The 25,766-nt window shown below is 43.7% G+C and overlaps 2 protein-coding genes across 3 annotated transcripts in view; one reads left to right on the forward strand and one right to left on the reverse strand.

Moving 5' to 3' along the window:
• Ints8 (integrator complex subunit 8) overlaps window positions 1-25,766 on the forward strand; it is a 439,588-nt gene that overhangs the window by 78,691 nt on the left and 335,131 nt on the right. The window lies entirely within an intron of this gene.
• Window positions 438-25,086, reverse strand: Tp53inp1 (tumor protein p53 inducible nuclear protein 1). 2 transcript variants are annotated; one of them, XM_051198310.1, is made up of 4 exons: window positions 25,026-25,086; window positions 10,274-10,527; window positions 9,217-9,568; window positions 438-5,044 (listed from the first exon to the last, which is right to left on the reverse strand). In XM_051198310.1, exons 2-4 carry the CDS (start codon window positions 10,383-10,385, stop codon window positions 4,795-4,797), a joined length of 714 nt encoding a protein of 237 aa, XP_051054267.1. In that variant the 5' UTR covers window positions 10,386-10,527; window positions 25,026-25,086; the 3' UTR covers window positions 438-4,794. The 2 variants fall into 2 exon arrangements, with proteins under 2 accessions (XP_051054267.1, XP_051054257.1); XM_051198300.1 differs by lacking the exon at window positions 25,026-25,086 and adding an exon at window positions 17,980-18,217.

Raw genomic sequence — 25,766 nt, forward strand, 5'->3', positions numbered from 1 at the left:
CCACCACTCCTGGCTAAAGACCTTTTTAAAAAGACAAGGCTTTGCTGTGCAGCCCAATCTGGCCTTGTATTAGCAGCAGTACTCCTGCTGCAGAAGTTCCTCCGTATTGAGATTACAGATATGCATCACCACACCTTTAAAAGGAGTATTTGCAATGCATATTAAACAACTTTTTCCACAAGCAAAGCTAGAAAACAAATGTTTTAAGTTGTAATACTTTCTAGAATAATGACTGGGCTAGAGGTTTGGCTCAGGGGTTAAGAGCACTAACTGTTCTTCCAGAGGACACAGGTTCAATTCCCAGCACCCACATGTCAGTTCACAACTGTCTGTAACTCCAGTTCCAGGGGACCTGCCACCTGTGTCAAAACACCAATGCACATTTAAAAAAAAAAAAAAAAAAAGTAATGACCATAAAGAAAAGTATCCAACACATGTTAAGTTAAAGGACATTTTATTTACTGACAGATTTTAAAAAACTGTAACTTTGGGCAGTGCAAAATGCACTACTGAACCCATTACAAAGATCTGGTGTTAATACACAATGTTTAAGCAATGCTACACATGTTTTTGGCAAAGTGCTGTGCTGTTCATTCTGTATAAAACTGACCATCTGTGACCCAATCAGTATAAAAAATTTATAAAAAAAATTAGATAGTGGCTCAAGAAGACAAGCTGCCATTTATGCATAGATTGATGTACAGTATATATACCCAACCAAAATGTCCCTTTTAAGTTTTCAAGTTGATGAGAAAAAATTGTGCCCATAAACACATTACAAAGGCACACAGTACAACCTACAATACTTTTCTGTATCCATAACTCATACCCTGCCTTCAGAAGGCAAGTGTGTTCACAATTTTACTAGAGCAAAGAAATAAAGCCACTTAAAAATAACACACAAAATTATTGACTAAAGTTCAAAACTTCTAAAGGAAAACAAAACCAAAAAGGAAACAAAACCACACACACACACCTGAGGCCCCCAAATACATACATCTAAACTCCCAAGCACTGTTTGGTTTTTACAAGTCCACCTAGAAAACAATTCTAAACAGTGAAGTACAGAGCCAGATTGTCCACTAACAGTTGGAGGCATTTCTGAATGTCATAAGGAAACTTATCAGTGACACAGAGCATCATCCACTAAGTTGCCTTCCTCTGAATAGTAACTTCTTTTCCACATGAAGGATACTGTTGCCAGTAAGAGGAGACTCTTCCTGGTGTGTCTGCACCTAAGCTGCTTGAATAGGTGTCACGTTTCAAGAGAAACCGGCCTATGATAAAGTGGACAACACTGTCATATGGGTTGATTTGTTAAATAGACAAGCACTCAGGTAAAATTTCAGTATAAGTAGGTAGGATTGCCATTTATAACACATCAGGGGCTGATGGCATGGAACTACCTAACTTTAAAGAATTTTATACTAATAGTATCTATAGGCCTTATAAAATAAAAAGATAACTTCAAGGGAACAAAAGACATATAGTAGCATCTCCTAGTACAAGGAGCAGTCTCTCAACTCTCTAAAATATGAAGAAAATGGTAGAAACTTTCACCACTAAACTACTTAAATGCATTTAAATGTCTTCTAGTTGTAGTCCTTCATACAAGTGTATACAAAGACAGTATGCTGCTGTGAGGATGGAGCAAAATAGCAAAGCAATCAGATTTCTAAACAAGTGGAGACCAGAAACAGTGTGTAGATTTGAGAAGCAAAAACAACAGGTAGGCTTATGAGCCCTGGCAAGTTTTAGGTAAACACTCTTCTTGATAGAACCAAAGAACTGATAAACAGAAACAATCTGCATGGGAATTGTAAAAATATACTGAAAATTAATGGGTTTTGGATTTCTTTTTTTTAACTTCCTGCAGTGGCAAGTATAAATCCAATCTCTTACCATCACTGCATCTACCCAAACACACAAATACAAATAGCCACAAGTATGGCAAGCTAAGTGTATACCTACAGTGCAGAATATAACTCAGGAAATAGTAATTAACAGAATACTCTAACATGTTTAACACAAATCACAAACTTCATGGAATGTGGAGTCTACTGTAAAAGCTAAAAACACAGATATGTGACATTGTACAGCATGTATTCTAGACTTTCCAGGTGCCATTCTAGGCTATCAGTTTAGAAGTGGTCAGAGCTCCTAATTCAGAAGTTTTACTTTCTTTGTCTTGTTTTACAGTGCTGGGGGGTGAACTCAGAACCTTGCAGATACTAGGCAAGTATTCTACCACTAAGCTACATCCCCAACCCTTGGGTTCTTTCTTCTTACTGTTTGTACTTGTACTTACTGAAGTACGTTGTAAAGCACTAGATGTTACAACAGCAAAATTATGATGATGGTAATCAGTGAGTAATCAACTCATAAAATACATCCTTGACATGTTTCAAAAGCATTTTACAGGTTCACATTGGTCTGTGTTACTGGACTTGTGTCTTAGTAGTTGCCTAACAAAACACCTAATGACCAAGAACTTAATTATTCTTCCATTCTTACATATGCTAATTTTAGACATAAACTTTAAATTTTCACACAGGAACCACAGTGTGCTACGTGCTGTAGGTGGTGTAGTAATCTTAACCCTAAAGGGGAAAAAAAAAATCCCAGTAATTGATTTGTTTTCAGGTTTTCAGGGACAAGGCAGAAACACTCGGCACAGACAAGGCAAATGAAGTCAGTAACTGAAAGAGATGTAAATGTACTTAAAAGGATGAACAAATATGGGGGAAAATTGTTTAAAAAAAAAAAACCAACAACAACACTTGTAGTTTAATAATACACAAATCAGTTGATGCTGGCCAAACAAATTATCATGGCTGAACTTCCAGCTTGTGAGACACAACTTGCTTGTGATGTAAGGGGGTAGGAAAGGCTTACATGTATTTAGAAGCTTGTGTCCAGAAGACACAGCTGCTCTATTTTCAAGTTATAGCATATGATCCTATAACAGACATGGTGTAAAACATGCACACCTTCATGAAAACACAAATAGTAACAAATAACTTCTCAGTTTGACAAACTTTACAGACTTGGCCCCTAATTAGAAAACAAATAAATAAAAGGGGAAGTCAGTATGGAAAGGGTTTAGGGAAGGACAAGGAATCTCAATTCCTGTTCTAAGAGAGAGATCCTGGCACTTATCACAGTGCAAAAACACCCTTCACTGTCTAAGTGCAGCTCTAAACCCCAGCCTCGTCAAAGAAAGAACTCAGCTTCCCTGAAAGTCTCCCAAGCTTCCCTGTGTCAGGCTGCTCCAGGGACAATACTTCATGTAACAGTATGCTGCCTTTTCCTTGAAATTAGTTCATGAACAAGTGTTTAATGAGGGTTGCAGAGGAGATAGGGAAGTGAGCTGTTTGATTGTATAGATAATGATAGTATTCTCAGTAGAGCGTGCTTTAAGCTGTACATGGGTTTAATTTTCCAGAAAGTTGGTTGCAAGTGTGGATGGCTCACGAAGAGCCATCAAAACTGCTCTTACAAAGAAGTGACCAGTCAGAGGTAAGAAAATGGACTTTCCTTTGCATCAAGTTAAGTGGCCTATGTGAGTGCAACCCTGCACCGTTAGCACCAACCCTGAGGGAAATCATGGCAGAGAAATGCCACAGCCTCCCACCACTAGGTTCAGCAGGAAAGCTCAGTTCTGACAGCTCCACTTCCTATTCGTGTGTGATCCTCACAACTCTGGGAGCTAAGTAATAAATACTGCTCCCCTGCTATGGAGGAGACAGAGGCCAAAGTGGTTAAAGATTTTGTGAAGTTAAAAAAATGAAAGCTCAAGGAAACCAACCCATCAGTCTTCACTTGGATGACATAAACAGATACCTCTACAAGTACCCTGTCCCCAATGCTGTCCTGTTGGGAGGACAGGGTCCATGTCTGAGGAGTGCCACTGTCTCTCTTCCTTTCTCAAGGGCACACATGAGCATGAAATCACCAAATGCCTGCTGCATTCTCCAGCTGAGCTGGCAGTTAAGACTCTAGACACCCCCAAGTACTGACTGCTCTGAGGGTTACCTAGACACATGTCAGACACCACCTCACAGCCCTCACTGTTCCCCTCTGCATAGGAGACAAGCGCTTTGTCCATGACAGCTGTAGTATCTGTACCATACTGTGGGGTCACAGAATTATTGAATGCATTGTTCACCAAAGATAAGGTACCTGAATTCCACAATAAACTGCAGTGACTAATCTGGGAAAAAAGAACCATACATACAGAATACGTCAAGTTTTCTTTCAAAAGTTCAGCCATTAATTCCATCCATGGCAAAAATCACCTGTTAATGCTCATGTTAGTGTATAAAAATGTACTCCTTATATACAGAAAAGACTATCAAGTACTGGTCAATAAAGTATATGGCTGACCCTGAGAATAAATTTTTGCTTACACAAAAAAGATTAAATAATACAAAATAAATGAAATTGAAAAGATGCCTATTCTTATACTTGGGTTAAGAAATGTCCTTAAGACACCAACTAACTCATGTATACCTTACTGTATTTAAAGACCACCTCAACACTGTAACTGTATTGATATGTTTCCAAAAAGATTCTGAAAAGGTTTTTAAAAGTAGTTGTCAGGAGCAAGGCATTATGTGATACACTGCACAACAATCTGGTTGTGACAATGTGTGGACACACTGCTACACTAGGCATGACAGTGTGTAGACACTGCTACACTAGGCGACTGGTCTTCAGTTGGTCATCCTATGCACACACATCCACATACATAGGCATAAACCCAAGGAAAGCAGCCAGCAGAGCTCCGTGTTCTCAGTAATTATACTGGCGAGGGCAGGGCTGGTGAACCGCCCAGCCACTGTGCTTCATTTGTCGAGTGTGGTAATCCCTGGTAAGGTTCTGGCGACGAAGGCCATTTCTGTTCAGAGACTGCCTTTCACTGTGTCCTTTTATCCACTGGGAAGGGCGGAAACTCTTGGGCTGTTCCAAAAACGCTGCCTGAGCAGCAAGAGCTGCCACGCAGCAGCGAATGTGCTCCCGGATTTCACTCTGGGCTTCCGTTCTGAAACAGATCAAAGTGGAATGTATCACCAACAGAGTGCCAAGAGGCTGCTTAGTAGTTATTTGTCTCAGGTTGGGTAAGAACTAAGTGTTTGCTGGATGATGGGCAGATTTACATTTTGTGACTGTTTTTGTTGATATTGGTAGAAGAGGGAAGCCAACTTTTTTTTTTTTGAGGTAGTGTCTTGTTATTGGCCTAGGCTACCCTCAAATTCACCAATCTCCTGCCTCAGCTTCCCAAGTTTTAGAATTACAAATGTGTCTTATAACTTCTAAGTGAAAAGGTTAACTTAAAAAAATATATTTTCTGTTCATTGGTGCTTTTCTGCATGCCTGTCTATGTGCGGGTGTTGGATCCCAGGAACTGGAGTTACAAACAGTTGTGAGTTGCCATGTAGGTGCTGGAAATTGAACCTGGGTCCTCTGAGTCATCTCTCCAACCCCTGAAAATGTTAACTTTTAATAGTAATGTAGTATATAATCCAGAGGTGAGTAAATTGGCCCTATATTAATAACGTGATTCATACTTTGAGTGGATGTAATATGGTTCTCCAAGAGGAGAACTGACTACTGAACATTTGCACATCTGTTTTTTAGTTTTCTAAGATAGAATCCCATGTAGCTCAGGGAGGCCTCAAATTTGCCATGTAGACAACACTGGCCTTGAATCACTGATCCTCTTGCCTCAACTTCCCAAGTGCTGGAATTATAGTGTGAGCCACCACACCCCGCTTTTAGCTGTTTTGAAGAAATTATCTATTTCAGTTTTAGCATAGTATTAAAAATATTTTAATCCTCAAATTTGACTGATCAAAAAGCATTTACATCAACAGCACCTTCACAGATGATTTCTAGCTACAATAAAATGTCCTAGGTAGCAGCATATGAATCTGTATTTCACAGAAATGTATATAAGGACATTCCTCTAACTTCACCTTTGCTGGGTTAAAAAAAAAATGCCTATTATGTCAGTTTTTTATTTATGCCACAGGAGAGCATATTTTGGAATGGCATTTATACCAGAGTGCTTCACGATCCTTAAAAACATATATTAGGACATGGTTGTATACAGTATGTGTTTTCTGTACTAACACATACAAAGCTTTAGTTTCTGGCAGTGCTGTCCATTAATCTCAGGCCTCTTGCAGAGTTGACAAATGAGCTACATTCCCAGCATGACTTGACAGTGAGGATGAGGATTGAGATAATTTAGCTCAGGGTGGTTTCAAACTCCCATTGTAGCCAGGAATGACCTTGAACTTCTGATCCTCCCACCTCTACCTCTTCAGGGCTGGGTTTACAGGTGTGCACTACCAAGACTGGTTTATTCACTGGCAATTGAACTCAGGTTTTCTTGTGCACCAGACAAGCACTCTACAAACTGAGCTATACCCCAGTCTGAGTTTTAAGATTTTTACGAGTTATTTTATTAAGGAAGGGTAGTTACATATTTTGCTTAAAATGATGGGAGTAAGCTATCTTCATGCACATACACATAGATCCCATTAAGAAACAGAGGGTTGGGTGGTAGTGTAGCTCAGTGGTAGAGTGCTTGTCTAGTATGTACTAGGCTTGATCCCTCGCAGTACGGAAAAAACAAAAGCAAAAAGAAACAAAGAAATAAATAGAAATAAGCTAATATAAGCTCGATGACTTTTAGAAGGCAGGCATTTTGGGTTCCTGGGCTCCCTGCTCAGACCGATAACACAGATCATACAGTCTCAAAGTGAACATACTTACTCTGTGCCCATGAGTCTTATAAGCAGCTTTTCCTGGCCCTACAAATGTTAAATGGTGAACTATTAAATCACTAGTAAGATTTAAAATGCCATTTTAAATTTTACTACTAGGACATGGTCATTTTTCTTTAATAAGACTGACAATTAAAGACATATTACTTAAAATTATGGTTGCTCATAAACCTTCACAAACAATATTTATAAAGGCTAAGATGCAATAAAATGTACACTCTAAAGCATTATAAGTACTCAGCTTCATCCTCTAGTGATTTATACTAATATTCCTAAGGACAGACAGAATGGAAGTAGTATGTTTGAAAGATGGCTTATTGCTTGCTCCAAAAGCACAGGCTTACAGTGTTGCTACTTTGGTTAACACCTGATTCTACCTTGATGTAGAAATATACATACATATCCTTTTTGAGACAGGGATCTCACTATGTATTCCAAACTGTCCTTAAACTAGTGATCCTCCTGCCTCACCCTCCTAAATGCTACAGGCATGTATCACCATGGCTGCCTTTGATAATTCATGTATGAAAAGTCTCTTATCTGCTGATAATGTAAATTCAACTTCTTGTGGCATCAAGTAGGAAACAGCCTCCAGATACGGTACACAGATGCTGGTTTGGATAAAGCTGAAATGCTCCAAAACCAAGCTCTTAAGGGGAAGATTAAAGTATGATTTGTTAGCAGATAAAGTGAAAATTTGCTGAAACACAATGATGGGTACCAAGCCTAATAAATTGGGAGCATGCCCCCATTTGGGTTTAATGGCAGGTGAACAGGTACTGGAACTGCCCTATATAGTAAAAACAACTTAGGACAAGCCTAGGGTGTTAACAGTATTTATCTGTGGATCGTGAGAGATGTCATTTCAAATTTTTAAATTTCTGCGTATTTAAATTTGGCAGTGTATGCTATAACATTACTTTACAGAACTGCCAATTATACACACACGTACTTTATTTAAAAGTATCAAATAGTAAGTAAATTAAAAGTGACTGTTAATCATGTTAGAGCCTTTTAATTTTTTGAGATTTTATTTGCTTCTATTTTGTGCCTGTGAATGTTTACTTGCATGTAAATCTGTGTACCATGTGCCTGCAGTACCCACAGAGGCCAGAAGATGGCATCACCCCCAGGGCCTGGGGTTACAGTTAGGAGCTGCCATATGGATGCTATAAATAAATCTGGGTCATCTGAAAGAGTAGCCAGTGATCTGAAGTAAGCCATCTCTCTAGCCCCTAATCCTGTAAAATTCTTGAGTGGATTCCTCAGAGGTTCAATCAGAATTAGTAGGGAAGAATTTTTAAGAACTGAAGAAATCACCACCACCTCCCAACAAGGTATATTTTTAATTTTCATTGGGATGCCAAAAACACTTAACTCAGTAAATTTATGTCTTTCAAAAAAGTGCCACTTGAAGCACCAGTTTATGCCTGGTATTACATGACTATATAAAAACAAAACTTTTACTTTGGTACAAGTAAGAAGAGTATTTAGCCTTGCTAAATAAAGTGCATCTATAATAGTGAGACTTGGAAGGGTAGCAATTCTGGAAAGGTTAGCATTGCCTGGGTTTGGTTTTTACTCCATAGATGGGGACAAGCTATCTACATTGGGCCAGTGGAGTCATGGCCTGAACTGTACAAAAGGAGCCCTTAGGATGGCGGTAAAGTACTCCAAAGGGTCCGGAGAAGGCATACGTAAGTTGGTGGCAAGCTCACAACGTGGTTGCTGTTATGGGGCATGTCTCACTGGCACACATGACTGACTGGCAGATGAAATGGAGGGAAGGACGTAGTTTTCATCGGAGACAATTGTCTCAGACATACTGCTGAAAATGTTCTCTTGGAGAAGGCCATAGAATCTCTGGAAGGTTGATTTGCGAAACACTAATTTTCATTGACTTCCCTCCCCTGAGCTTACTGGGCCCTTACCCATCTGCCATTCAAAAGCCCCCTGCCATTTTGGACTGCTGAACAACAGATGTCACTGCAATGTGAAATCTGACGACGACTCTTAGAACAAATACTTGGATTTTCTAGGTTAAGCACCACTTAAGGTGATTTAGCTAAAATATGTGGAAGAAAATAAATTTAGATGAATTTGATGCCCTAAATCATTTAGTCTACAGTATACCAGAATTGTATTCTAATGTATTTATCAGAAATACTAGTCTTCTTATTTTCTTCCAGTAGCATACTTTTATAAGTGAGATGGCTCTCTATTATACAACTGAGTCATGCTACAACTAATAACCTTATAGAACGCAATCCTAACCTACATACTGCAATTATAGACTTGATCGGGTTACTTAAGTAAATTTCCAACACAATTACTTTTATCTTCTAGAGCCTTAGCTTGTACTATGTAGAAGAATTTTTGCTTAGCAGACTGCTTGTTCAGAGAGTAAAGTGTCTGAACATACCTGGAACTGTTCGAGTTGTATTCTTCATTCCCACAGCTGGCCTCACTGAGACAGGGATTGTGCACCGCATAGACAGACATGCTGGGATGTTCAATGAGAAGGTTTTCCATAGGACTGGTTTCCACCTTGATAGTGGTTAATCCACCTGCTGTAAAACATGGGGGAGGGGTGATGAACCAGCTCTCCTCCATTGGACAGGACTCAAACTGGAGGAAGCAGGAATCGCTTGTGTTAGCCAGACACTCCAGAGATGCAGGTAAACAGGAGAAGACTGATGTGTGCTCTGCTGGGGACTCTTCACTGATGTCATCGTCATCTTCCTCTTCCTCTGCTGAGAAACCAGTGCAGGTATCTAGATTTTGATCCACATTGCACATGGGAGGATGAGCAGTCAGTGGTGGTGGAGTCATCCATCAAATTCACAACAGAAAAAAGACAACACTATATTAACAGATGCTCACAAAGGCAGTATTCAATTGTAGCAATTATAAATTAATTTCCAATCTGTCTATGTATAGTTATACTGGCATTAAGGAATGGCTTTAGGAGTTTATATTCTGGCAAATAAACATATTGTGAGCCTCGTGGGTTCCTGTTGCTCATATGAGGGTTTCCCATTAAAGTATCTCTGTTTGGACCAGGCTTTGGGAGTTGCAAAACTGGGAAGTCAGACAATCCAGTCAATAAAACTCACTGACTCGATTGGCACAAAATGTTTCCTGAAAGCTTTTAGAGATGTCCTTATTTATTTACTTTTAAACTTTAAAAATTACATTTAAGAGTTCACATTTTCTGTGTAAATATGTATACATTAACGTTTGAATGCACACAAGAGAGAGAGTGTGTGTGTATGTGTGTGTGTGTGTGTAGATGGAGCCACATGTACACACACCCAGCCCCAGGAGTTCCCACTTTTGAGCCAGGTGTAGTGGGGTGTGTCTCTAATTATAGTCCTTGGGAAATGAAGGCAGGAGGATCTGGAGTTTAGGTTATCCTTAGCTACATAGCTTGCTGGATGCCACTTGTGTTGTGATGATTAATTTTGAGTATACCTTACCTATGAAGTCAACAAGAATCCATTCATCATCTTCTTTCTCACTAAATTCTGGCTCTTGGTTGGAAGAAGTAGCAACTTCACCTACAAACATTTTGTTCAGTCTCTGAAACATTGTTAAGGCAAGATTGAGACTTTGGCTGGATATCTCTATAGCTGAGATTTCAAAACCCTGTCTTCAGATGGCCTGATGGCACAAACAGGAGACTAAAGTGCAGTGTTTCTTCAATGCAGGTGAAGGACAAGAGTCATCATCCCTAAAATTAAACAGAAAAAGGTTATTTTTATTTGTTGTAAGACTCTGAGACAAGGTTGGCCTTGACTCACTCCTCTCTCGCCTCCACCACGATGCCAAGCACTCAACTCCCCACCCCATGACCCTGCTATTTCTTCGTGTATTACTTTAAACCAGCCTCATGTTTGAACTATAAGAACAGCACAGTTTAGCTTTTGAAAGAACTCCTATTACAGGCATGGGGACATTTACACCGTAGAAACCTAACTGTGCAAGACACTGTTCTCTGTGGGTGGTTCAGGAATCAGTGTGTACATCATCAAATCCTGATTTCCCCTTTCACTTTAAAACTTAGGAAGATGGGGCTGGAGAGATAGACATGGTTAAGATCACTCATTCTTGCAGATGTCCAGTTCAGTTTGCAAATACCCAAATGATGGTTTACAACTGCGGTGGTATGAAAGAAAATGGCCCCATAGGCCCATAGGAAGTGGCACTATTGGGAGGTGTGGCCTTGCTGGAGTGGGTGTGGCCTTGCTAGAAGAAGTGTGTCATTGGCGGCTGGCTTTGAAGTCTCAGAAGTTCAAGCCAGGCCTAGTGTAGCTCTCAATTCTTTTCCTGCTGCCTGTGGATCCAGAAGTACAACTCTTAGCTACCTCTCTAGCACCATGTCTGCCTGCATGCCACTGCCTCAATAAGTGTTTTCCTTTGTAAGAGTTGCCATGGTCATGGTGTTCTTCGCAGCAAAAGAAACCCTAACTATGACAACGAATCTGTAACTCCAGTTCCAGAGGATCTGATACCCTCTCTTCTGACCTCAGAGGGCACCAGGCATGTACACAGTACATACATGCAAGCAAAACCCACTTATAAATCTTTTTTAATCTTTTTAATCTTTTTTAAAGAATCCACAGAAGATGAGCCAGTGAAGTAGCCCAGTGGGTAAAGGCACTTGCTTCTAAGCCTAATGATGGAAGTTTGATCCCTGAGCTGACATGTAGAAGGAAAGAAGCAGCTGATACAAGTTATCCTCTGACCTCCACAGATAAACCACACACATTTAAAAAGTCAGCTGATAATGGCTCCTACCTCAGGTAGTTCTGGTGAGTTCTAAATGAGGAAACACAGCTTGTCTCATCTAAGCACAGAGTTACAGATGTAACTGCCCATTTCTACCTGGCTATCCAATAGCACAGTAAATGGAACACACATCAAAAAGAATTTTAAACTACTTTTTCTGAGATTATGGATTTTTTTTTCCTTATGCTACCTCCTACTACCAACTCTGATGCCTCTCAGTCCCTTATCCAAACTACCAGCAAGTTCTGTGAACTCTACCTATACAAATAGCCTAAATCTACTTGCTGTTCTTAATTGCTCTCAATCTACTGTAGGCCAACAACACTCTCCCTGATCTACTCTTCTTAAGTGATACTGTACAGGCAGAATGCTCATGTCCAAGGCTCTCTGGATAGGTCAGCTGTTACTCTACAAATATTTAGTGTGTACCTGCTGTGTGTAAGGCAGAGTGCTGAGCACGGGACCAGCAGTGAACAAAAACCACACAGGAAGGGAAGTAGTGAAGTCACTGATGTAGACAAAGAATTTCCAGATGCTCCTCTGACCTCCCTGGTGCACTCTCCAGTGAGTGACCTCCCACAGCTGAGAGAGTGCAGAAGGGGCAGACAGCACACCATGGAGGCCTACGTTAGTGACAGCATGGCACTGTCCAGATGGCTCAGGATCCAGACTGAGACTCGAAGGAACAAGCTGGACCAGATCCTGCAGGAGCTTATAGGGAAGAAATTAAGAGGAGAAACCCAGACATGGAAATGCTATCTGTAATCCCACCACTTTGCAGACTTTGACAAGAGGATCAATATTTCTTGGCCAGTTTGGGGTACATAGTGAAACCCTGGTTGTTTTGCTTTTTAAATAAAAGGTGTGGTCAGGAAGAACCAGATTTCTGGATAAGTTGAGTTATAATGGGACTATTTAGAGGGCAGGGATACCACACAAAGTACAAGCTGGATGCTACTCCTGGGCTGAGTTAGGGAAGTGCATGGTGACACAGCTAGAGATGTTAGGCAGTAGAACACAAGTTTAGCAATGTGGTTTCAGCTATCGACACAAGGGGAATGAAATAGGCTCTTGTCTTTTTTTTTTTTTTTTAAACAGGGTCTCACTCTTTATCCCAAGTTGGTTTGGAACTCATAGTGATCTTTCTGCATCAGCTAGATTACATACATGAGATACAGCTCACTTTTAAAATCATCTTCACAGAAGAGTGTTGTGCTGCCTTTGTGTAGAGAATACACAGCCACAACTATCTGGCATACAAGGGTAAAACCTCAAGCGACATTAAGACACTGTGGTTATGTATCATCCTCAGCCATTAATTATTAAAAGTGGGTAAACAGGAAATATCACTTGCATAACCAGTTTTCCTGAAACCTCCTGGGAAACAGCATGGTCGGATCATGAGGGCTGCATGCTAACAGAATTCAAGAGAAATTATATCAAGAGAAATTATAGGAAAGGTGGAGAATGCAATCTGCCTGAAACCAAAGGATGAGCCACTATGAGGTTGGGCGTATATGAAAGGTTTTGAGCATGTAAGAAAGGGGAAATGTAAAGATACATTTTCAAGCTTTTCCCAGTTTTTCTTAGGTTATGAGGGCAGATAACAGCCCAAGTACAACTGTGAGAAAGGAGCTTAGAGAGCTGTTATCATCGTCCTGAGTACAAGGTTCTAGCTGTATGCCCTCATTAGCTAGAGCTGCCATACAGCAGGGAGACCCTCACAGAGGACCTTTTCAGTCATCCTGGGTGAAAGCCTCGTTCTCCACTTGCACTGGGACTTAGGCAATATCAGTGGCTATAAGCCACAAAATGTGGCTGGGTGAAGGCTACTGGGACAGTTGCAAACTGCCCCTTTTGGCTACAGCCAAACCCAGAGAGGCTGGCTATGCGTGTAATATCTGGGCTCTGCCACAGACAGGCTGCTCCCGAAGATCTCTGTGAGACATAGCATAAGTCTACTCTTGCTTTCATAAGTCGGGGGTGGTTCCATTTCTCTGCAAGGACCAGCAGTGGGAAGGAAAGAACTCTCTTCAGCTCAGAGTCACTGCTGCTATCTACATGACACATTTGGTGGCCTTGGGAAGGACTCAGAATGGAATCCTGGGAAGAGGTGGGTGGCGCTAGACTAGGAACCAGCAGGGGAAGCCCTGGCACTACCATAGGTGGCTAGAAATGTGTGACATAATCCTTGTGAGCCTCAATCTCACTGGGAGAAAAGTCAGAGAAATGAACAGGATTACCACAACTACAATCTTGGTGTGAGGACGGTCTAACTGTATGAGGCTCTCTGGCCCTACTTTAGGGTTGCCAGGGACAACCAGGTAGGTGCTAGAGCGTCAAATCCTGTATGGCACACTCCATCAAGGCTGCCACCAAATGCAGCAGATAAACCATCCCATGTATTTTACTCCTGTGTCCAAGACACAGAGTTTTAACTTTTACAACTATTCTGTTGTGTTTAAACTTTTTGTTTTTAATTTGGGGGGGGGGTGAGGTATTTTATTTCTCTTTTTTTTTGTTGTTGTTGTTGCTGTTTGTTTTCAACATAGGGTCTCACTATGTAGCTCTGTCCTGGAACTTACTATATAAACTAGGCTGTCCTTGAACTCACAGAAACCTACCTGCCTCTGCCTCCCAAGTGCAAGGATTGAAGGTGTGCACCACCATCACCTGGGTAACATTTTTAGTTTTTAATTGTGTGTGTGCATGTGCATGTGCCCAAGAAAGCCAGCGGTGTTGGATCCCCCTGGAGCTGAAGCTACAGACAGTTGTAAGATACCCCATGGTTACTGGGAATCAAACTATGATCCTCTGAAAGAACAGTATGTTTTAAAAGCTAAACTGTCTTGCTAGTCCCTCATTTAATTTTTTTTTTTTTTTTTTTTTTTTTTTTTTTTTTTTAGAGTGGGCCTTACTATATAGAGCCCTGAGCAGCCTGGAACTTTTGATGGAGACCCACCTATCTGTGATTCCCCAGTCCTGAGAGTAAAAGTATACACACCATACCCATCCAGAACTTTAAATTTTAAGCCTCTTAAACTGATATTTAAGTCAAGCTTCAGAGAACTTTCAATTTACCTCTGGAACAATTACCAAGTATGAGCCTCCTTTTTCAACTATAAACTATAAAAATGAGCCAGGTAAGGAGTATTCTAGCTTTTGTCCAGCCAGCTGCTCCCTTGTATATGCAATAAACTATTTGTTTGGTTTTTGAAGCAGGGGTTCTCTGTGTAACAGCTAAGGCTGTCCTAGAACTTACTCTGTAGACAGGCTGGCCTTGAACTTACAGAGAGATCTGCCTGCTCCTGCCTCCTGATTGCTGGAATTAAAGGTGTGTGTCACCATTGCTCGGCTCAAAAAACTCTCCTTAAAGCAAAAAAACTAAATATGGTTTAAGTATTTACACTGAGGAATTTGCATCTGATTATACCTAACTCATATCAGGTATATACTAGAACACACTTGGTTTTTATACTGAAAACATTATCTCATTAATAATTTTATATCAATTACATGTTAGTATAATGATGTTTTGATAGTTATAGTTAAATAAAGGTAATAAAATTAATTTCATTTTCCCCTTCATTTTAATCATAGCTACTAGAAAATTTAAGCCTTCTTATAGGACAGTGCTATTTTTAAAAAAGTTTCTTTTCCCAGGGGCTAAAGAGATAGTTAAGAATATATGCTGCCCACAGAAGGACTAGAGTTTGGTTCCCATCACCCACATCAGATGACTCACAACTGCCTGTTAACTCTAGCTCCAGATGGCCCAATGCCCTCTTCTGACCTCTGCAGTACCTGTATGCATGGACCTATCTCTCTCTCTCTCTCTGTGTGTGTGTGTGTGTGTGTCTGTGTCTGTGTCTGTCTATCTGTATGTGAGAAAAAGAAAATATTTCTTTAAAGTCTCCCAAAACTTTAACACCCTACCTCCCACTGATGACCCAGAGAATGTCCCTTCATAATAGTCATCACTATTCCTTTTAACCTCAACACCTACCCAGAAATATTAGCTCCGAGGAGAGCAGGTTCTATGTGGAGACAAATAGGGAAAGTAGGGTTTCAGAGCTTCCCCATATGGTTACTGACACATTCATAACTCTAGGGCAGTAGTAAAACTATAATGATAGTTCCAGAGAAAACATGAATCCCCAAGAGGACAGACTGACAAATATAGCTGTGGAATTTAACAAACAGGCCAGAGAATCTGGAGGAGGCAGCCTGCTGCTCTGAGGTATTTGGAAGCCCCTGGGTAGGAAGAAGAAACAAATTATCTGGCCCAAGTATTGATCAAGGCAGATTTCCCCATTACTGCTTGCATTATAAAAAAAAAAAGAAGTTGAGAGAATGGTGGTAGATTCTATGCCACCACCTTGTTCAATCATTGTTAGCATATGGCCCATACTATGTCATCTTTGTTTTGTTTTTCTGAGACAGGGTTTATCTGTGTTAACAGCCCTGGCTGTCCTGGAACTGGATTTATAGACTTGGCTGTCCTCAAACTCACAAAGATTCTCCTGCCTCTGCATCCTGAGCGCTGGGATTAAAGGTGTATGCCACCACCAACCACTCAACAAGCTGTATCTTTTTAATTGAATTTTTTGTCCTGTTTCCCACATATGGGGAGAAACTGTTTTATAGGCAGAGAAAGTGGCTGAGTTTCTTTGTGGGTAGGAATATTCTCCTTTGGGGACTTAGAGTGGAGTTAGCTTGTAAGTTCCTGCTGAGGTGCCTCTCTGTTCTGAGATGCATACTCAGGGGAAGAGAGTGAGTGGTGTGGACTTAACCGATGGTTTTCCAAACTTGGTCCTTCTGCTTCAGCTTCCCCATCTTTAAGATGAGAGTGACAGCTACCTGCTCCTCAGGAATGACCAGTCGTGAACAGCAGGCAGGCACACAGGGAACCTGAGCAGGTCAGTAAGCATCTTTGGGTCTAAAGGCCCATACATATGTAAGACTAACTAGTCTTGCACTGGTTAACTAGAATTACAATTTGCAGAATGCTTTATGGTATGTGATAGGCAGTTGAGATATTTATTTCTTGGTCCTATGATGAAAAAGCTGAGCCCAAGAAATGAAAAACACTTGCCCAAAAGCAAGAGAGCTGGTATCTAGAAGCTTCGATTGACAGGGTAGGAATCCTTCCAACCTGGCACCTTGCTTTTCCCTGCCGGTGACCTCCACCTCCTCCCAGCCTGGTCCTAAAAACTTCAGAGACAAGCACTTTTCAGTTGTTTGGGCTGCCAGTAGGCGGCTCCAAAAACACTTTAAAATTAACAACAAAGCACCCACAACTTGGATGAGTGTTGTTGTGGCTCCTTGGCAATTGTGAAATACCAGCTGACTAAACATATCATTGAAAAGCATCCTTAAAACTATTTCTCTGGGGCCGGCAGAATAGCTCAGGTAGAAATGTCTGCCGGCAAGCCTGATGACCTGAGTTGGATACCCAGAATCTACATCGTAGCAGGAGAGAGCCTACTAGTTCAGAAAAACAAAGGTGCTAATACAAGTGTTTGTTCTTTTGGTCTGAGACAAGGGCTGGCCTTGAACTCGAGATTCTCACACCTCCACCTTCCCAGTACTGGAATTAAGGCGTGAGCCATCAAGCCTTGGCTTTGGTTCAAGTAACTTAAAAAATCAATTCTGAACTGGAAAAAAGAAAAAGAAAGAAAGGAAGGAAGGAAAGAAAGAAAAAAGAACAAGCCAAGAAAGTTCTCTCTACCCACTCCACCTCTACTGTCTATTTAGCTAATTTACAAGATTATTCCCCAGTGGACGCATCACCTCCTGTCCTGAAGTCTGAAGACAGTGGGCAGAGAGCAGTTAGGTTGGTAATTCACTGCTTGTTAAGCTTGACTTTTGTAAGCAACCATTCTCAAGAGAAATACGCCAGGGAGCAGAGAAGAATAAAAGATTGGATGAGAAAACAAAAGACACCTTGATCATAAAAATTAAGCCTTTGAAAATTATAGTTTGGAATTATAGTGGCTGAGGCTGAAAAGGCTGCCTGGTGGTTTTCACACCTGACAATGGAAAGTATTACAGTCACCAAGCCTGTGATTTCAGGGTCCTGGACATCTGTAACCATGGCGGTTCAAAGACGGAAGAGTCCCACTCCTCTCCAACTAAGCACTCTGAAAGGACTCTTGCAGCCAGGACGCTGAAGTCCTCGGGAGTTACAGGTGGAAAGGGATGCCCCTTGATCTACTCTGAACTTTTACACGGAGTAACGTACCAGGAAATAAAAGCAAAAAGGAATTGCACGTGAAATCCCTCTGCAGGCAGTAAACACCGTTTCCTTCTAATTGGCTGTGTGGCCGTAAAATTACTTAACCTCCCTCTGCCTCCCAGTTTCCTCCGTTTAAGTAAGCAAAGCTGGCCTCACCGGGCGACCGTCTGCGATGGGTGAAGTGTTAGAGCCGCCAGCCGTCTCTGGCACACCCCAAGTGTCCCTGACCAAACTGATGCGGACCGCGGCGACGCAAGCGCTCGCCCCAGGTGCACGCTCGGCGATGCGCGAGGTCAGGAGGGGCCGGGGCGGGTCTCCGGGTAACGGAGCGGGTCCTCGGTGCGGCCCTGCGGGTCACGGGAGCGGGGCCGGGGAGCGGGCACCCGACCGCCCCGGCACTTACGCGAGCCGGGCGGCGGCGGCGCTGAGGCGGCTGCGGCGGTCGGTCGCGCCCTGGCGGCCGCCGGCCCGTCCGGGTCCTTTTGTTGTTGTGCAGCTCTGGGAACAGCTGATCGGCTCCCCGGCCCCGCCCCGGGCCGCGCCAGCCCCGGGCCGACCAATGGGCCGCTCCGCGCCAGGCTGTCACTAACGCACGTGACCTGGCCGGCGGCCCGCGGCGCGCCCCGGGCAGAGACAAGCCCGGGCAACAAAGCGGGGGCCGAGCGAGCGCACTCGGGGCGAGTGGGAGGAGGGGACAGCGGGGGCCCGGGACTGGCCGCCCGCGAGGGCGAGGATGGGGAGGGCGAGGGAGAGCCGCTCCCGCCGAGTGAGGAGCTCGGGGAGTGGGCACGCGACAGGCACGCAGAACCCCTTCCCCTGAGCCGGTGGTTGGGGACACCAGAGCAGAGGGAAACCCACCCCTGGGCATTCCTCGAAGTCCGGGGCCCAAATGCGTGGGATGCTCAGCCTCCTCCCCCACCCCACCCCCAGGAAAGCAAGAAGCCAGAGCCTCTTCTCTTTTAGGAACTTCAACTGGGAGCCATGGTCTTGCCCACAAGATTCTGCAAGCAAAAGCCAGGCAGAGGAGGCTCCCAGTTGAGGCCTAAAGGGCCTTAACTTCAGAAAGAGGAACCCTGAGCTGAGTACAGAATTAACTCTTCCCAGAGGTCTGCATCAACGCTCTCATGACCCAAAGAGGTTATGAGCTTTTTAGTTTATATGCATGAAAAATATACACATTCACATGAGACCTACCTACTCACTGCATTCACAAAGGGTTTCCAAACCAAAGCTCTACTGCACATGCATAGGCGGATTAACTGGCAGTGGAAAGAGTCATGTTGACGCTTGTCACTTCTGTGGATTCCATTGGGTTGAGGTGTCACCTCTGTACTTGCTGAGATGTATAGCTCAAGTGGTCTCTCTAAGATAGTGGGAGCTAGACCAGCAGTTCTCAACCTGTGGATCTCAACCCCTTTGGGAGTCGAAAGATCCCTTCACAGGGTCACCTAAGACCAATGGGAAACACAGATATTCACACTATGATTCATGACAGTGGCAAAACTACAGTTAGGAAGCCGCAATGAAAATAATTTCATGGTTGGGGTCACCACAGCTGGAGGAACGGTTAAAGGATCCCAGCATTAGGAAACTTGGGAACCAGAGTTAGGTCCCCGAGGGGGAATCTGAGAAACGGGTTATAGATAGACAAAGATGGCAAAGCCTGGCTCCTTCCTCATCTCGTGGGCCGAGACAAAGACCTTGTGGCTTTTGCGCCTGCCAGCAGGGTTTCTCTTCTTGGTGATTAGTCCAGGCTGTCCAGGTGTGTCCCAGGCTGGTCCTTACGATGCTTTCCTGAAGCTGTGGGCCTATCAGCTTTTCTTTGTCTAATTTGCCAACCCCAAACTAGAGGAGGGGGATCCATTCCAGGTCAGCAAGAACACTTAAGACATCCAGCCTTCCAGGGGGAGATGGATCCTCTCTGATCTGCAGGGAGTCAGGGAATTTTGTCTGGCACTCGGGTAATGAATGATCTTACATGCAGTCTGCATTTTAGATTTTGGCAAATCAGGTTATTTTCTCTCAAATGTTATCAGTGTGTTAGGAACTCCACCATCTCCCTTCCCTTTAATAATCCATCTTCCATTTAGAACCAAAATTTATTAACAACTACAAAACATCTAGTTTTGTCCAGCTTAATAAGTTTGATCCCCTAAGGCGATGTGTCAAAGCATACAATAGCACCTGAGTCAAATGACTCCCAGAGATAGCTGCCATAACATCTCCACCATGAAATGCCATCTGGCCTCTACCCACACGATACACCTTGGATGCAGGCTGGCTCTGTGACAGCTGTGAACCACACCATAAACTAGTAATAATAGCCAGGACTTACACTTCTGAGCAGTAACAACATCTGGCCATTTCCACTTTGTAGTCTGGAAGGAGACAACCACACGACAGGACAGACTGTCAGGCATGCTGTGAGGAAGCTCAACCTGGCTGTGTAAAGACGCCACATGGCAAAGGTGCCTGGCCAGGCCCTGGGGTACAGTCCTGCCATGCTGAGGTTCCAGACAGGAGAGAAAAAGGCCCTGCAGGCAGCCCCAGCTCAGCAGACCACCGTGTGGAAGGTGGAGTAAGCTGTCTTCATAGAGTCCTGCCCAAATGGCAGAATCCTGAACAAATGATTCCTCCCTCCCTCCCTCCCGCTCCCTCTCTCTCTCTCTCTCTCTCTCTCTCCCTCTCCCTCTCCCGAGTCTCTTGTAGTCCCAGCTGGCCTCCAATTCACTATGGAGCTCAGGCTGGCTTTAAAGTCCTGACCCTGCCTCTGCCTCCCAAGGGCTGGGGTCACTGGATTTGTGTTCTGTACCCAGCAAATAATTGTTTGAATGCATTACATGCAGGTGGTTTGTGGTTTCACTTTCGTTTTTCAGGACTGAGGCTAGGGCCTTTTTCTTAAGATGGGCAGGAAATCTTAAGATAGGCAGAGATAGACCTCTATATGCCCAGCCCTTGGTACAGTTTTTAAAACTTCAGATGATCAAAATACAGAATGGAAAATCCAAAAGCCAGTACAGAGTGCACACCTGTAAAGTGGGTGCTGGCTGGTAGAGGCGGAGAGAAGGAGCTCAAGGCCATCTTCCAAGGCCGATCTGGTCTACTAGAGACCTTGTCTCAACCAACAAGCAAACCAGACCAAAACAGAAACCCTAGCACAACCAACAGCCACAAATCCCCAAAGGCCCATCACAGACATCCAGCTCTAATTTAACAAATTCTTGTTTTGTTTTTTTTCATCAGGCCCAGCATGTTAGTTAGCTCAGTGATAGAGTACCTGCCAGTACCTGTTCTAGACCCTGGGTTCAATACCCAGCACCACAAAAGGAAAGCCATATCTTATCTCAGGCATCCATCACTTGCTTTCTGTTTACTCCTATTACTTCATTATCTTACCACCTGGTACTTGTTTATTCCTATGATGTACCGAGAAACTGAGGTTGGATGGTTGTTTGTGGAATGTGTCTATGTCTGCCCTATGAAGAAGGAGTATTTTATCAGGGACGTTGTCTGAAAGTGTGGTGACTATATAGTAGTGAAAGGAACTACTAACAACAACAGAAATTCCCCAAACTCTTCACTGCCTACTGCCCACACAGAGGTGAGGGATGGTGCTGGTGTTGGCAGTAGTGGATAAATCCTGCTGCCTCCCTGCTTGGAACACTACTGGTTTGCATACTTCTATGAAGTATAAGACTCAGGAGTAAGGTCACCTCCACAACTCAGCTGTCTGCAGGCAACTGAACTCAGATCACACAACAGCAACACACTCTTTGTTGGCTGACAAAAACCTGGCCATTCCCTCCCTGCCTGCGCAGACGCCATGAATGCAACCATCCTGTAATTCATAGGCTAATTCTCAGAGTGTTGCTATAGTACCCAGTTCCAGGCTGACCCCTTGCTGTGCTGCAACTCTCCCTCCCCATCTGCCAGAGCACCCTAGTCTGTTTTCCATAGTGCACAATACACTCCCTTATCTACCAGGACAAAAGGAATTCAGCCTCAAGTTGAAGGATCACAGAGCTGGACCACATTTATGCCAGCATCCAGATACAAGTAATGCTACTGCCTCCTGGTCACAAAATTAGGTTGTGGCTGTCAACCTGCCAGCCACACTGAGATTACTAAAGAGTATTGTTTGTTTCTAAGCCACAAAGGAGGACCCTACAGGCCTCCTAAAGCACCGAGCTGTTCAGCTTTAGACAGAGAATCCCAAAGTGAAGTCTGCTAGGGCATTTCAAATTTCAAGTCTATCTACCAACTGCGAGGGTTAGCAGGGCTTTGACCTTGGACCAGACTATTGCCAGTTGTCTAGGGAAAATGCATTTAAGAAGATCAATTACTTAAAATTCCAATGAAATCCATTATCCCTGATGAAGAGAAAGAGTCAAAGGGGCCCAGAAAGCCTGGGAAAGAAGTGTGTTTGAATAAGAATGGTCCCACAGGGCTTGTAGATTTGAATACTTGTTCAGGAGGAAGTAGCACCCTTGAGAGGGATTAGGGAGTGTAGCCTTGTTGGAGGAAGGATGTCACTGGGCCCAGATCTGCTGCTTGAAGATTAGGAAGTAGAACTCAGCACGCACGCATGAGGGCTGCCCAAGCCATGCTTCCCACCCGCAGACAATGGACTACATCTCTTCTAAAGCTTGTTGTGAGGGCTGACTGAGGTAATAAATGTGAAGTATCTGATACAGTGTTTGGCATATGGTCTGGGTGTAACCCGAGTGTGCTGGCTTCTCTGACCTTCCAGCAAGTGCTAGGTGAGAGGAAGGTTTCTAGAAAGACCTCCCCAGAGGGTGAGCTTTGAGTCAGCCTTAAATGACCCAAAGAGGAAGCAGGAGTGATGAGCCTACAGGCCCTCTCACCACCCCAGGAGACTGTCAATAGAGCCAAAGGGTTGTGAGGGAAGACAGTGTGGTCTTAGGAACTTGCAAACTGGAGTAAATCTGCATTGTGTTCAAGATGGGATGAGAGCCAGGTTCTGCCTATGGGTCTCTGTCATCCCTGTGACCCAGTCCTGCCTGGGCAACTTAAGACAGTGTTTCAAATAAGGGTAGGAGCTATATCTCAGTGGCCCATCACTTGCCTACCAGGCACAAGCCTCACGGCAGAGTCCCTGAGCTAGCCCCGCCAGAGAGTCTGACCGGCTGCAAGTCCCAGAGGGGCCCAGTGACTTCCGGCCTGTTGGATAGTGTCAGCGGTGACCCTGAAACAGCAGTTGTGGGGATTGGTGAGACCCTGGGTGGGAGAGGTTAAGAAGAGCAGTAGAAATAACTCTACCTGTAAGGCTGGAGTGATGGCTCAGTGGTTAAGAGCGCTCATTCTTGAAAAAGACCTGGGTGTCATTCCCAGCACACACATGGTAGCGCATGTTCATAAAGTTCCAGAGAATCCAGTGGCCCTCCTCTGTAGTCACCAGGCACAATTGTAGTACACAGATACACATGTGAACAAAACACTTGTATACATAAAACAAGTAACTTTTAAAAACAGAATTTTAAAAGCCCAACTGAGCTGGGCATGGTGGTGCACACCTTTAATCCCAGCACTCAGGAGGCAGAGGCAGGTGGATCTCTGTGAGTTCGAAACTAGCCTGGTCTACAGAGCGAGTTCCAGGACAACCAGGACCCTTACACAGGGAAACCCTGTCACAAAAAAAGCAGAAAACAACAACAAAAGTCTAACTGTATCTATCTGCTCAGCAGCCTAAGCAGGTCCCCAGAACAGGCAGAGGACAGAACAGTTCTTACTGCCTTGCCTTTTGGAGGGTAGAAATCAGAGGTCAAATAACCAGATCACTACCTACCCTAATGGTTTGTATCTAATTTACCACCTTTCCAGATCTAGCCCACTCTGAAGTGCATCTAACAGGAATTTCAAGGTGGAGGGTGGAACAATTCAGTTCAAACAATCATGCCATCCTTTTAAGGTTATTTTAATTTTAGATGTAGGAGTGCCTGCCTGCGTGCCTGCGTGTGTGTGTGCGCGTGTGTGTGTGTGCGCGTGCGTGCTCGCGCGCGCGCCTTGTGCCCATGAAGAGAAGAAGAGGGCGACAGCTGACCTGTAACTGAAATTGTAGACAGTTGAGAGAAGTTATGTGCTGGGAACTGACCAGCATGTACTCTTAATCACCAAGCCCCCTTTCCGGTCTAAAAAAGAACCCTTTTAAAAGGAAGCTTGAGGCAGGCCTGGTGATCTACACCTGTGGCCTAGGGAAGTAGAAGCAGGAAGCTGGGGGCCAATCTCAGCTACATAGTGAGTTAGAGAGGCCTGCCCGATGTCTGAGACTGTCTCAAAACCAGAACCAAAGTGAAGAAAATGAAAGCAAGGAAAAGGAAATGCAGGAGAGGAGAGCCCAGGGCAACCAGAGGGAGTGAGAGGCAGGGAAATTGTGGTTCCATCTCAGATTTCTATTGGGGGATAGTGACACCCAGGTATTACTGATGAGAGGGTGTCACAGAGAAGTGGAACTGGCTAGAACACGGGGTGGGGTAATTGCAGTAGCAGGGCCTACCTGAGAAGGGATGGGATCAAGAGGTGTTAAATGACACTCCTGTCACATAACCTAAGTCACGACGCCTACACTTGACCCCAGGAATTACCATTCTGCAGCTGTCTAGAGCCATCAAGCTGCATTTTAATCCTTTCCTTGAGAGGCACTAGTCAGAATTCTCCCTCAGGGTCCAGAGGAGGAAAGCTGTTCATATATCAAGTGACAGCTGCTCTGTTGGCCTATGTACTAGATGCTCAAGGCTGATGAGGTGAATGAAATAGGTCAGCAGGTTCACTGTAGGGTCGGGGAGGAAAATATGGGCCTAGTTTGCCTGTTAGAAAGAAGGTCCAAAGATTGAGTATTTTGAAACTATGACCCAGCCTTGGCCTACTTGTTTGAACCGAGCATGGTCAATTTGATGATGAACTTGACCGGTCTCCCTAGGCTGTTTCAGTGAGTTACATCATTGCCTTTCCATATGCAGATTAGTGCCGGGGAATAAGTGGCTTTGCAATGTTGCTTCTTCAACTCTTATCATGGCACTTGTGCGTTGCAGCCCAAATGTTAAACAAATCAATCAATAAATAGATCTTGGCTTCACATTTTGTACAGACCAATTGAATAGACACATAGACAAAATCTCCTAACTACTCCAGTTTCTGTAGCCAGCTGATACCCTGCCAACACTTCCTCCTGGACACAGGCTCACCTGAAGAGACAGGTCAAACGCCTCAGTTGGGTCCTGATGTCAGTCATGGCAGTTTCCAGGCCTTGTCTGAGTTTCCTAGATATGGCTGGGTGCCTCCAGGACTGGTCTGTTTCCTCAGTGAAAACAACTCCAGGTGCCATCTGTGGGGTGCTGCAGTGGAGTGAATAGACACGGGAGAGGTGAGCATGCTTTAATGCAGAAGTCATGGATGCTCACACAGTAGCATCTCGGTCTTTTTAAATCCCTCCAATGTGTTTCCTAGCTTCTCACCCATCTTCCCGTGAGTGCTCCCTCCCAGTACCCTCCGAAGTGTTTGTTATGAAGCCATCAAACCTCCTTCCTCTTCTGGAAACCACCTGGAGCAGCCACCCCAAAAGTTTGTTTTGCAAAGGTTCGTTTTTTTTTTTTTTTTTAATTTCTGTGGTTTCAGTTTCTATTTCTGTCGCTCACTGTTATAACTTTTCTATCTCCTTCTACATTTTATGGGTGGTTTTGGGTTTCCCAGGCATTTGTACTCTGCCCATCATGTCAGCTACATAAACTCTTGACAAAGCTATGACAAAATGTCATCATTGATCCCAGGAAATATCTATGAAAGTCCAAAACTCAAACTGGGCGTGCTGGCACATGTCTGTGACCCCACACTTGGGAAGCTGAGACCAGAGAACCTGCTTTGAGTTTCTTGATAGTGAATTCCAGGCCAGGCTGAGCTACATAGTATGCATGAGACATTGACTCAGA

Source organism: Phodopus roborovskii, unplaced genomic scaffold (genome assembly GCF_943737965.1).
Source record: "Phodopus roborovskii unplaced genomic scaffold, PHOROB, whole genome shotgun sequence".
NCBI classification, from domain to species: Eukaryota; Metazoa; Chordata; class Mammalia; order Rodentia; family Cricetidae; genus Phodopus; species Phodopus roborovskii.

What these genes read in the sequence shown, in the direction of transcription:
- Tp53inp1 (XM_051198310.1), bottom strand. Translation starts at nt 10,385, where the DNA reads ATGTTTCAGAGACTGAACAAAATGTTTGTAGGTGAAGTTGCTACTTCT. An exon ending in GATTCTTGTTGACTTCATAG is followed by an intron (nt 9,569 to 10,273) that starts GTAAGGTATACT and finishes ATCAAAATCTAG; the next exon opens with ATACCTGCACTGGTTTCTCA. An exon ending in TACAACTCGAACAGTTCCAG is followed by an intron (nt 5,045 to 9,216) that starts GTATGTTCAGAC and finishes GATCTGTTTCAG; the next exon opens with AACGGAAGCCCAGAGTGAAA.